Genomic DNA, 13609 nt, shown 5'->3' on the forward strand with positions numbered 1-13609 from the left:
TCTAAGGCCGCTCTCCTTGGCTTGTAGATGGCCACCTTCTCCTGTGTCCTCAAACGTTCTTTTCTCTGGGTGTCTATGTCCCAATCTCCCCTTTTTATAAGGACACCGGTCATATTGGATTAGGGCCCACACTGATGAGCTCATTTGAACACAGTGACCCCTTTAAAGACCGTATCTCCAAATACAGCCCTATTCTGATGTACTGGGAATAAGGACTTCAGCAGGTGAATTTTGGGAGACACGATCCCCAACCTTCCCCACCCAGCACCAGAGAGGGGGATGGAGAAGGGAGACCAGGAAGCATGTGTGGGGTGCCAAGGACCAAGACTCCACTCTAAGGCCACAGATGTGTTGGGCCTTCCGGGCTGGGCCGTTTTGGGGGCACTGAGCCTCCTGGTGGGCTGGGGAGCGTTACAGAATGCTGAGCCATGGTTTCCCTTTCAGTTGGGACAATCCACCCCACCCCCAACGGGCACCCTCCACACTGTTGCTTTTGTTTACCACCTTGGCTGGGGCCTGGGTCTCCGTGGAGGGAGGGCATCTCAGAGGGCTTTAGGTCCATTGGGTACTTACCTGAAACCCTGCCCTTTGCTCCCTGGGGAGGCTTGGGGCAGCCTGCTGGCCTCTACCATCTGAGGTCCTGCCCAGGGGAGGGGGTCTGGGTGCCTCGGGGTGGAGCCTGGGGCCTCAGTGCCTCTGGTCTCCGGAGCCCTGGGAGACCTGGGCCAGTGTGTACTTTCCTGCAGTGTCGGCCTGTGTTCCTCTTGGGAAAGATGCCTGCTCCTTGCAGAAGGGGCTCTGAGGCAGCTGCATGGGTTGTGGGTTTGAGGTTGACCCTTTTGTGAAGCTTTGGTGGCAGAAGGTCCCCCAGGGAGCCAACTTCCAAGGGGGTGGGATGTTTCCCATGGGCGTTGGCACCTTCCCTCAGTGCTGCGTGTGCAGGGCGTGTGCCCTGTTTTCACAGCAGTGTGACCGTTTGCTCTTGGTTTGAAAAATGAAAAGCAAAACCCCACACGGCCAGTTCTGCATCGTTGAGAAGATTGTGACCAGTGTACCCATGACGACTCATTAGAGGGAAACTAGCCATCAGCAACTGCCAGCCTGTGGCTCTGTCACACACCAGCAAAAACCCAGTGTCCTCCCGCCAGCCCAGAGTTCATCTGAGGTTGGCTTGGAAGATCTGGGCACCGTTTGGCCCAGTTCTTGCACCTCTGCTGAGAGCAGCAGTGACAGGGCTGAGTGGGGGTGGGGACTCCCTTTCAGGGTTGGAACCCACCCCTGGCACCCAGGGCTGCCCTCCCCCGAGCTGTGCGGGGAGAACAGTCTGGGGTCCAGGGACAGTGACTTGATGCTCAGAGTGGGAACGGGGGAAGGTGCCCAGGTCACCAGCTCACCACGCTGGGCACAGACATATGTCCTCATCTGCTGAAGGGTTCAAGGAGAAAGGATGACTTTTCTTGGAACTTATTGGGGAGGAGGCGTGGGAAAGTGGCCAAGAGAGGAATAACAGCCTCCCCTTAAATTCCCTGGCAAACCTAGAAAATTGTCTGAACCAAAGAACATCTCAGCCGTTACAACAAAGATCAACATGTCAACCTCCCGGAAAATGGAAAAGGAAAGGAAAAAAGAAGGTACTTGGGATTCATGGAGAAGACCTTTAAAATGATCTGCTAAACTTCCTCGTGCCACCTCCGTCTGTACTGGGCTGACGGTTCCGCGAGGTGACATTGAGATCTTTGGGTCCCTGTGGCCTCACGCAGCGCCCACGTACAGTAAGCGCTCAATCAGTGTTTGTTCGGCCACAGAAGGGGCAGTGCTCTGTGCGAAGAATAACTCCGCTCCCTGAAGAAGGAAGAGCAGAAGGCCGTTCCTGCTTGTAAACCTGCAGACTGAAAACCACAGCCGGTCAATAGAAATTATTGGGTGGGGGGAAAATGTAAAGCATCAGTTTTCTACTGTGGACCTTTCTCTGTTTCCATGACTTGCTACAGTGAACGTGTGTGGTTTGAAGAGTGCAAAACAAAATTATTTTTGTGTCCCTGTGGCCTCGCACTAGACCCCAGATATAGTAAGTGCTGGAAGAGCACAGTGGGAAACTGCGTCCTAGAGATTTTCAGAGCAAAAGCAAAATGAAGCAAAAACTGGGGAAGCCAGTGGAGTGTGGGTTTAGGCCCGAGCTTTGTTCATTCACAAGAGGTAAGGAGAATTAGCAACTGATAGAGAGGGAGGTCCCGCTGGGTTGGCTGTGAACTAGCTGGGCATTTTCCTGGACAGGACAGGACGTTATCCTCTCGCAAGGATGGAGAAGAAAGAGGGTGTTGGAAGGCACCACCAGCTGAGCACCTCAGGCTCAGGTTTCAGTGGTCACGGGAGGCCGCCTGAACTGAAGAAGAGGGCAGGTGAGGGTCAGATGAGGTTAAGGCAACAGCAGCCTCAGCAGCGCCTCCGTGTGGTCAGTGGGGAGTAGAGAAGGAAGCACCGGGGGCCTGGTGCCATCCAGGGTCAGAGACAGAGGGCGCTCACGTGGGGCCACCGCTGCCTGCTCAGGAGAACTGGGGATCCCTGTGGCTGCCAAGGGCGAGAAGGGATGTGCCGGCTCATGGCCAGAAAAAGGCACAGGAGCCCGAGGTCGGGGTGGTCTGTGTGGCTCTGAGCAGATGGAGCTAAAGCCACTTCCTCTGAGCCACGGGGTGCGAGGACCCCAGGCTGGACAGGACCTAGATGCCCAGGAAGAACAGAAACCTACCCCGAAACCTACCAGAGCTGCTGGGCTGCAATATTCGATATGGCCACAAGATGGCGATAGATCACTAAGCGTCTGTGGCCACAGGAACTAAAGTATTCTTTTCTATTTTTTTTAACTTTTATTTATTGTAAGTGTGTTTTTCCAGGACCCATCAGGTCCAAGTCAAGTAGTTGTTTCAATCTAGTTGTGGAGGGCGCAGCTCACAGTGGCCCATGTGGGGATCGAACCCGTAACCTTGTTGTTAAGAGCACCGCGCTCTAACCAACTGAGCTAACCGGCCACCCCGAACTGAAGTATTCTCAAATTCATTATATTTATTGACAAAGTCCCAGTTCTCATTTTAAAAAGCTCACATGAAGAACATTTACGTGGAGTAAATAAAGTGAATTTGTCCCTGGGATAGTTTGCCTGTCCTGGACTCTGGTGAACCTGGGCTGAGGTGTCAGGCCCTGTGGTGAATGGAGGGCAAAGCCAGCTGGGTCCCTCCTCCAGGACAGCCCTGTAACTTCGAGACCCCCTGGGCATCCCTGCCTGTACCCAGCTTCTGTGTTTCTGAAAAGGATTGTGTAAATCAAATCATTGTGAAGAAGCTTGGAGCGGTCAGTGTTTAAAGGAATAATGTAAATAATTCTACAGGGACTCCTGTGTTTTGTTTTTGTTTGTTTTGAATCTCTTCTGTGTCTGGTTGACTTAACAGGACCTAGATACATAACTTCTCCTGTGTCAGTTCTCAGGCTGTCACCTTGGGCTTTCCTACCGGAGCGTCCCAGCTCCCAATCCTGAGCAGGGGGCCTCTTGCCCCGAGTGAGGTGAAGCTGGACCTCTTGTAGACAGATCTTGCCAGGGACAGCCCACGGACCCTGGGCCAGCTGGGGGCACCTGGGGGGAGGGCTGGGCCGTCTGGAGCATCTTGAGAGATATGAGCCCAAAGAGAACCAGATTAAGGCCTAATAAGGGTTTGGGACTGTTTTGGATCCTCCAGGATACAGATTAAACCAAAGTGGACCCACCCCACCCCCACCCCCGCATCTCCTCTAGGACCAAACCCTGACCGCAGGAATTTCTCCCCTGAGTAGGAATCCCCAGATCAAAATTTGGAGCATCCAAAACATTATTCTCGCCCATGATGGGTATTTTCAGTGTCTGTTCAGAGCTGAGGCTCAGTATCATACATGTTATGCTAGATGAGTAATTAAGTGTCAGGATTCCAATTTCATAATGCCAACCATTAGGCTTTTTTCTCCTTTCTGTAAATCTAATGTTCTGCAAAGGGTGTTGGCTAAATTTGACCATTAGCAGTAATTCAGGTCTGCTTGGTAAATATCCTGTGTCTACTGACAAATCCCATAGAGTCTTGTTACTTTTTTAGTGGGATTTGAACAAGAAAAAGCCACATGGAAAAAAACCCAACCATTTCTATGTATGCTGCAGATCTTGTTATTGCTTAATGTCTCTTCCTTGAAAAACTGGTAAGTTTTCTTTGTCAGATAAGGCGAGTTATGTAATTCATCATGTTTCCCTTTTTGCCTTGGCTTCCAGGAAGCTCAGAGTTAAATGTAATGATCAGTCTTGTCATTGTCAGTGCTGATGACTTCCCATTCTTTTACCATTACCCTTTAAATTTCCTTGTTTTATTGTGTGTGTGTGTGTGTGTGTGTGTGTGTGTGTGTATACACGTATGTGTCTGTGTTTTCTAATTCTAAACTACTCTTTGTGAAAGCAGGCAAGTTGGCTTCTAGGCCTTATCCCGTGGAAAATTATGGATAAAAAATGGTCACCAAAGAAGGAATTCATGTGGGAACTCCTTAAAATCTGAGGGTGGCACGAATTGATTCAAAGACATTAAACAGAGGGTGACAGCAATTCCTTAAGAAGCTGTGAGAGAGCGCATTCGTCCGCCTATCCCCATCTGAAGCCTGGGCTGAGGCACTCGGCACTGTCATGGTGTCTCCTTGCTGGCAGGGGAAACCTTCAGTGTTCTCCAAGGGAGAGTGTTATTTTTATTTGCTTTATGAGACAACAGCCTTGAGGACAGCTCAGGCAAAACTTAGTTGTCACGTACGTAGCCGTGGTCACAGGAACACCCTCACCTAGAGCCCTGTGTGGGTTCTGCCACTGAGTCACCGAACCTCTCAGGGCCTCCAGTGGACTCCTCATCAGTCAGCTAAGGCAGTGGCAGGTGAGAAAGGTGATGTGGAATTAGATAGTTATCCAACCTCTGAAGGAGGTGGCTTTTACATTTTAAAAAACCAAAGGAGATATTACAAAGAATTTGAGTCTATAAAAATGTAAGCATTTTTATGGTAGGAAGAAACACACCTACCAGCCTAAAGGGGGCAAAGGAACAATTTTAGTAACAATCAAAGAAATGCAGAATGAGCCAACAGTGCAGTCCCATTTATTTTAGTCAAAGAAATAAGCGAAACAATTTTTTAAGTGCCCAATATTGGCAGCAATATGGTGAAATTGACGTTCTGAACAGTGTTCGCAGGGTAAGTTTATTCAGCCCTCTTAGAAAACCATTTGCAGAGTTGTGTTGAGTGTTTTTTTCAGAGTATTTATAACTTTGACCCAGAAATTCTACTTCTGTGACTCTATGCTATGAAAATCATCCATAATGTGGAAAAAACTCCGTGGAGAAAGGTGATCAGGGTGAGGCTGTTGCTATTGTTTAAAATGGAATCAATATGTGATGTCTGATAGCACAGTTATCACAAAATGGAATATGACATGTTATTTAAAATAACGCTTCTGATGACTGCAGAACAAGGTGAATGCTTAGAGTATGTTGCTCGATAAAGCAAGATATAAAATTGTGTGGACAAAATAATTACTACCATTTCTATGTATATGATGGTAGTTTATTTTTATGTATATGAGACTTCCAGGGAATACAATGAAATGCAATAGTGGTTGCGTTTGGGTGGCAAGAAAACTATTTTGTTGTTGCTTTGTTTAACCTCTGTTTTCCAAAATCATGATGGTATATTGCTTTTTTTTTTTTTTACCCCTTTCTTCCGCCTCCCTCCCCCGACTCCGGTTCAAGCCGTTGTTTCTCAGTCTAGTTGTGTAGGGCACAGCTCCCCGGCCCATGCGGTATTATGAGCCTTGCGCTCCCCCGGCTGAGGGGGTCGGTCGCCAGGTGTTTGTCGGCTGCTCACAGCGGCTAACGGCAGCTCTTGCTGGCTGCCGGCCGCTCACACTGGCTGCTGGCCACTCACGTTGGCCACCGGCCACTCATGGCAGCGCACAGTAGCCCACGCCGACCTCGGGCTGCTCATGGCAGCCCAGCTCCAGGGAGAGCTGTTGTTCACAATCTTAGCTGTAGAGGGCGCAGCTCACTGGCCCATGTGGGAATCGACCAGCGACCTCGGAGTTAGCAGTACCGCGTTCCAACCACCTGAGCCACCAGGCCGGCCCCATATATTGCTTTTCTTATGAAAAACAATACATAGCTTTTTATTTTAAGGGAACATAAAAGGAAATAAAGAGGTGGGTGAGACACGTACTTCCCAGGTTTTTGGGTTGAGACCAGCAAACTTAAGGAAAAAGAGCTGGGGATGGGGTCCAAGAAAAGATTGCTATCTTTTTTTTTCCCCCAGAGTAAGGACATCTAAAAATAATAAGTATTATCTATTATTAATGTGATTTAATAATTAATAATTTAATAAAAGAAAGGCCATTTTAACACCAAAAAGTTGGATACACCAATTTTGCTATCATGTCCTCATTTCCTCATTTTGCTGAGGACCTGTGGACCCCTTGAGGGCCAGCTCTAGCACTTGGGTCAGAGTTTGGGACCCTTCTCCCTAGATGAGCCAGGTCAGGGCAGCAACCCTGAGTCACGGCCATCCTAACAGACCTTGGGCCTCTGGGGCAGCAGCCCCCACCCAGCCGCTGAGGTCTTGGTACCATTTCCCTAAGAGAGCAATGCCGGTTCTTAATTGGGAACTCCAGTTGGCAGTTATTTCTATCTGTGATTAATAGAAGCTAAGGCACACTGTTTCCAGACACGGAGTTCCTGTGGGGGAGACACGTGGTGATGAAGATGTCATCATTGCCCTAGGAGACAAACTGAAGAGTTTTTCAACTCTTCTTCTCTGTGCCGTGATTGTCTGTGTATTTCAGTTTTTAGACAAATTGGGTCAAAGTCATTCCCCACTCAGACGTTGATATTCCCCTACCTCCTCGCTGGTACCTGGAGAAAGAGGAGCCTCACAGAACTACAGTGGGGTCACTGCAGTCTGGGCCACACCTGCCCAGGAAAGCTGAGGGGAGACCACCTGGGACCGTTTGCCCAGTTCCCTGTCAGCACCTGGCGGGGTTGTGCACAAGGGTGAGCCGGTGGCTGGAAGGGCGGCGCTTGCCCTGCCTTCCAGGAGACACAGCCTTCTCCCAGAGGGAGTCTGGACTGTCTGCTCCAGAAAGCCGTCCGTGTTCTCCCCAGAACATCAGTGACCCTCCAACCCAGGGGTGCAGCCAAACGAAGCACAGAGACACGATTCTAACTCTAGGTCAGAGGTGGGGTCTGGGAGTTTTTAAGAAATGCCTGCAGGTGATCTAGTGCCTGACAGGCAGGTTTGAGAACAGCCGCAGGAAGGTCTGGGTGAATGTCCTGAGGACCCTGGGAGGTGTGTGGAGGACAGAGGTGGGACTTTGTATGTTCATTTAACATCATTGAGCCCATTTTCCTCCATCCCAACCTGGTACCTCAGCTCTGGTTCATGGGCCTCAGAGGCGGTGCCTTAGACCCTCCCTGACGCAACCCTTTTGTAAAGTGGAGAATTGCCTCTTGATGGATCTGTCGTGTAAACCCCATGGTGTAAAGTGGCGTCTTGCCTCAGAGCACGCACAATTCTGGAATGCTTTCCTGGGGAGCTCGCTGGGGCCGTGCGATCCTGCCCTCCCGCCCGCAGGCCGACGCCGCCTCTCCCCACCGTGAAGTCAGCGGATCTGGCTGTGGTGTGTCACTCATCCTTTTTTCTGGCTGTCAAAGGTGCAGATAATTAATAAGAAGCTGGATCTTAGCAACGTCCAGTCCAAGTGTGGCTCAAAGGATAATATCAGACACGTGCCAGGAGGCGGCAGTGTGAGTACCTTCACACGTTCCCTGCACCGTACTGCGATTCTGGATCTGGTTTTTAGGAAGTGGCATGAGTATATCGTTGCGAGACATTGCATAGAATAAACCATTCCCCGGCTCAGGGTCTGTCTGTGTCCCCAAGAAATGCAGCCCAGGCTCCCCACACCTGTCCCCACTGTTCTAGGAGGGGTGCCCTGCACCTAAGGGTCTCCGGCCTACACGGGCAGCGTAGGGCAGATGACTGAGCCTCTGGCTGGCCTGAAACGGGAGGTGGGGTCCACTCACGGCCCACCACGGGCTCCCCAGAGCCCCACAGCCCGTATGAGGTTGGGCTGAAGATGGCAGCTCCTGAGACGGGGCTGTCACCTCTTCCCCCATTACCCGGGCAGGTTCACTTTGAGTGGCTCCTCTGTGGACAGCTGGTCCGTTTGCTCTTGACAAGCAGACACAAAGGTCTTACTGTCCTACCTCAGAGCAACAATGTCCAGTCTCTGCTCGCGTTTGTCTTCTGCATTGCGAGGGGCAAGCCGATTCCTAAGCCTTTCCGCTTATGTTGAAAACCATCTCCACCTCCTGGCAGAGACTCAGAGACAGGAGAGCCCGACAGAAACGCACCAGGGGACCCGCTTGCAGCCAAGCGTTGACACGGAGATGCTGCTTTGGGCTCTGTGAAATTTGGCTTCTCCCTAATGTCCCAGGAACCCTGCATCCCTGTGCATGTGTCCCTGAGATTTGGGGCTGGCATCCCCCCTGCTCCCCTCCTGGGTTGGTCAGCACTGCTGTCCTCCTCCCCTCCCGGGTGACCCTTGCTCACCCCAGTGGGTGCAAACTCGTCATCCTGAGGCCCCCTTCTCTCAGCCCTCTCCCGACTGCCCCGCCTAACACATTGGGGAGCAGGAGTTTCAAGATCCCTTGAGGTCCCCGCTGGGGACGGGGTGGTTCCTGAGGGCAGGCATCTCACTCCTGGCTGGCAGCCCAGGGGGGTGGTGGTGGCCCCCAGGAAGCTCTTCCTCCAGAAAATGCCGGGCACGTCATCTGTGTCCCGCCCGAGGGTTTATTCTCGCAATGTGCTGCCGCCTCTGACCTGGGTGTGGGGCACTCACCCCGGCTGCTGCATGGCGCTTCATTAACTTAACGCTTCCTCACCAGTGTCTGCTGTGTCTCCTCTGGCCCCAGTCCCTGCTCCCTTGTCCCACTGACTGCCACTACTGCCACCTACTCTGTGCCGAGAGAAGGGAAGAGAAGGTGTGGGGACCGCCCCACCCCACGCCAGCTCATGGTCACTGTTTTAGCTTTGACTCCTGGTTTTGTGGCTTCACTGCAGACTGGGCTCCAGCCAGAGGAGGAGGGCATGTGGTTTCCCGTGTGTCTCGTTGGCTGGTGGGAGGTAGGGCTGGTGAGGCCGAGGCCCTGGGGTCCAGTGGGTTGCAGACGGCAGACAGCTCCTTCAGGAGGAGGCTGGGAAGAGAGAGTACACTCCCACTGCCGATGGCAGTTACAGGACATCACGGGACTTCCTTGGGCACCTCCTGTTTGTCCAGCCTGTGGGCTGTGACCTGGCAAAGAGCCACAAGCTGTTCCTGGCCGGGCCTGAGCAACGTGGCCATGGCCGCAGCCTGTTTACAGTAGGGGCCTTTGCACAGAGCTCTCCTCCTGGTGAAAGGTGGCGGGGGCTCCAAGCCCCTGCACAGGCGTAGCCTCAGGTGTGTTGGGGGCCCTGGACCCCGGACTGGGCTCCGCCCCCTGGCTTGCCCACCCCTCCCCAGCCTGCAGGTGACTTCCCAGCAGCAGGACTTGCTCCTCTCCCTCACCTCAGGACCCTCCTGGCCCCCCTCCTGGGCCTGCTGTCCTCCCGGCTCCCTTTCCAGCTTCGGCTCTCACCCTCACCACTCCTTTCCCCTCTGTGCCATGCCAGGTTCCGCCTCCTACACAGCCCCGCCCTCTCACAAGCTGCCTCATCCAGGCCCAAGGAAAGAAAAGGACGCCCTGGTCACACCGGTTACTTCCCTTTCCCTCCTGCTGAGACAAGTTCCCAGAGCCCCTTGCCCCGTCTCCTCAGTGCCCCAGCCCAGAGCACAGCTCTCTCCCAGACCCAGTCCCAGAAGGTCTCTAAGAACTGTTCATTCTGCACCCACACCCACCCACCCTCGTGGGTGCAGGCTTCCCACCCTCCCTCCCGCAGGCACACACGGCACATGTCCATCTGTCAGCCTGTCAACTCTCTATCAATTAACGGCACACGCCAACATAATTCTGATTAACTGAAGTAATTTGGATTGTTCCGGATGATTTAGACCTAAGGAGAAACCTCGCCTTTTTCTCTCGTGTCCTTGTTAAGCCCATTCTGAGATGAGGCCATCTCTCTCCAGGGCAGGGAGCAGAAGCCAGCGGTGATTGGGCTCCTCAGGTGACCTCACCCAGGGAACTGCTGGGAAGTGTCCCTCAGTGCCCATCCGGGGACGCCCTGACAGCCATGGCTTTGTAAGACTTCCTCCGGGAGACTCATCTGCCAATGGGGAGTTCCGTGGGCACTGCCCCTCGGGGAAGCTGGTTCTTGTGCTGAGATCAGTGGGTGGCACCGGGGCCGTCATTGCCCTCCAGAGGGTGGGCAGTGTGGTCGGGCCACATAGTGGCCCCTTGTGCCCAGCCTGAGCCCTGGAGCCTGAGGCCTCCCTTGTGTGTGTGTCCGGTCTGCTCGCTGAGGCACTAACCTTGTGGGGTTTGCTGGGCCGCCTGTCCTCTGTGGGTGTTGCTTTGCTCCTTTCAGTAAAGAACTGAAATGTCCAGGACACTCAGATGCCAACTGTCTCTTACCTCCGAGTTGCCACACTGTTCGCTGACCATATCATTGCTCTCGCTGTGGTGGTGCTGGGGTTTCTGGAAGCTTCTCCTGGGAGAAGGCCACCTCTCCACCCCACACCGCCCTCTCCTCTTTAAGGCCCCGCAGAAACGGCTCTCGCTTTTCCAACAAGAGTTTCCAAATGCTGCACAAACAGATCATATCGATCCCTTCTTCCTGTGTCGTCACTAAATGTGATCTGTCAATTTCATGTCAGGAAAAAGAGAGTGACTTTTTCACGTGTGTTTGCTAAACAAATGGCATGGGCTCTGCACAGTGACAAAGATTCCTGTTTGCCCTGAGCGTCCTTGTCCTGTGGGATGGAAGGCTCTCCAGTCCTACAGCGATTTTGTGAAGACCCAGCGCCCTGGGGGCAGGGTTGGCAGAATTCCAACGCATTTTTCCACCATGAGGGTGTGTGCCTCGTGGCAAACAGGAAACACTGTCCAAGCGGGCTGGGCTTACACAGCTGCTTTTCATTGTTACACCCATAATAAAATAATCCTATTTTATTCTCTTTGTCCATCCCCCTTTCTCTCTCTCTCTCTCTCTCTGTCTCTCTCTCTCTCTCTCTCTCTCTCTCTCTCTCTCTCTCTCTCTCTTCTCTTACCTCCAGGTGCAAATAGTCTATAAACCAGTGGACCTGAGCAAGGTGACCTCCAAGTGTGGCTCCTTAGGCAACATCCATCACAAGCCAGGTAGCCCTGACTGGTGGGGACGTGTTAGGCAGCCCTGGGGCTGGGACAGGGCTGGGTGGGCCTCTCCTGAGTGGCTGGGAAGACGGGTGGGACGCATCATCAAGAAGAGTGTTGAGGGTGGAATTTGCCTCGTCCTGGGAGGTGTGGCTGCCCTGTCACACTTCTGAGCAGGGCCCGCTGGCAGGAACACGGTGAAGAGGGAGGGTAGGTCGTGGTCCTAAACCCTCACCTGTGGTTCTCCAAGCAGGCTGCACACGGGGCGTCTGGAGCCCAGGAGGGTACCCTCTGGCCCCTGAAGGCTGGCTGTGTGGTTGTCCCAGCTTGGTCCCTAGCCAACATGGGGACACTTAACCAACTGCATCAGCTACAACACGGAGCCCTGGCCACTGCCATGCCCTGCTGTGACTGAACAGAAAATACAATCGGTGCCCTTTCCCCTCCCCCTCCCCCCCACGTAGAAATCAGGCCTGTCGTCCTTCATGACGATGGATGTGTCCGAGCCCTGTGATGTCAGCATGGGTGCCACTGACCGCATGTGGCTGTTGAACACCTGAAACGTGGCTCATGCTACTGAGGAGCTGAACTAATTTTATTTAATTAAGATGTCAGCGGCCACATGTGTGGCTGGTGGCCGGCCACCATATTGGACAGCACAAATCTAGGTTCCGGTTCCCGTCTGGGAGTCCAGAGCAGGGACGCCTGGCTCAGTCAGGCCCTTAGGGCAGATCTGGACCAGAACCATTACCGTGGGAGGAGAAGGCCGTCAGAAGCATCGCCCAGAATGCATCTCATTATTGTCTGGCTCCCTTGGACATTTTGTGGGAGTTTAGTCCCTCCCAGGGAAACTGTCCCTCAACTGTTGTCACTATCCTCCCACACTATGAGCAGCTTTCTTGGGTGGCTTTATCCGTCCCCAGAAAGGAATGTACAGTTGACCCTTGAACAACTTGGGGGTTAAAGGTGCCCGCCCCCCACTCCCCGCCCCACGCAGTCGAAAATCCACATAGAATTTTTGACTCCCTTAAAACTTAACTGCTAATCACCTATTGTTTACTGGAAACCTTACCAATAACACACACAGTGGATTAACACATATTTGATATGGTATATGTATGATCTACTGTATTCTTACAATAAAGTGAACTAGAGAAAAGAAAATGTTATTAAGAAACTCACAAGGAATAAATATACTATTTATTGGGGAAAACATCCACATACAAGAAGACTCACGCAGGTCAAACCCTTGTTCAAGGGCCAGCTGCCGTAAGTGTCTTCCTCGGGCCACGTCTCTCTCCCAGGCATGGCCAGGGCACCGAGTGTCTGAGGAGAGAGGAAGTGTCAGGACCCTTCCTTAGTTAGGGTGCATTTTGACCGTTGGTTTAATTCTGAGGTCATAGAGTGTTGTCGCTACAGGATGTTGACAAAAAAAACTTACTTCTTGGAAGCCAACCAATTTAGAGTGTAGACTCATTTCTCCCCAGCTGAGCTGCCATTTACCTTTGCATTATCTAAGGAGGAAGAGTCTTCTGGGTAAATATTTGATGCACATCTGATTCCAGAAATGGAGCAAACTGTTGCCTAGCCCTCTGGAAGGACTGGCTGGGGCCCACCCCGTTCTCAGTAAGGAGAGCCGTACCCCCTCTCCAAGGTGGGCGTCCACTCGGAGTGCTGCGTGGCCCTCACCCCAGGCGCCACACTCTGTGTGCCTTGTGTTCCAGGAGGTGGCCAGGTGGAAGTGAAATCTGAGAAGCTGGACTTCAAGGACAGAGTCCAGTCAAAGATCGGCTCCCTGGATAATATCACCCACGTCCCTGGTGGAGGGAATAAAAAGGTAAGGGGGCGGGGCAGGGAGGGGCTGCCTTTGGGTGTGGCTGTTAATTGAATGGGTGGGCAAGGCTGGGCCTGTTTTCTGGATGGGCCGCCACTGGCAGGCACTGTGGAGCTCGGCCACGGCAGTCGCCGGGAGCTGTAGTAAGTTTGGTGCCTGGGCCCCACCCTGGAGAGTCTGACTTAATTGATCTCAGGTGCAGTCTGGGCACCTGGAGATTTTTTTCCCCCCCTTTCTTTCCACCTCCCCCCCACACTCCGGTTCAAGCCGTTGTTTCCCAGTCTAGTCCAGTTGTGTAGGACACAGCTCCCTGGCCCATGCTGGTGTTATGAGCCTTGCGCTCCCCCCGGCTGAGGGGGTCGCCGATTGTTGGTGGGCCGCTCATAGCAGCTCACAGCAGCTCTCGCCGGCTGCC

The 13609-nt window shown here is 52.8% G+C and overlaps 1 protein-coding gene across 21 annotated transcripts in view; it reads left to right on the top strand.

Moving 5' to 3' along the window:
* The window catches only part of MAPT (microtubule associated protein tau), a 92009-nt gene that overhangs the window by 75074 nt on the left and 3326 nt on the right, over positions 1 to 13609 (top strand). For 15 of the 21 annotated variants that reach the window (XM_074320370.2, XM_088802308.1, XM_074320377.2 and 12 more), the window contains 3 exons: positions 7743 to 7835; positions 11285 to 11366; positions 13085 to 13197. In XM_074320370.2, the coding sequence (XP_074176471.2) occupies positions 7743 to 7835; positions 11285 to 11366; positions 13085 to 13197 (288 nt within the window). The remainder of the gene's footprint in view (positions 1 to 7742; positions 7836 to 11284; positions 11367 to 13084; positions 13198 to 13609) is intronic. The other 6 variants (XM_074320375.2, XM_019732962.3, XM_019732965.3 and 3 more) reach the window with 1 other exon arrangement.

This window comes from Rhinolophus sinicus, chromosome 12 (assembly GCF_057876585.1).
Source record: "Rhinolophus sinicus isolate RSI-liver-muscle chromosome 12, RSI-T2T, whole genome shotgun sequence".
In the NCBI taxonomy this organism is placed as follows: domain Eukaryota; kingdom Metazoa; phylum Chordata; class Mammalia; order Chiroptera; family Rhinolophidae; genus Rhinolophus; species Rhinolophus sinicus.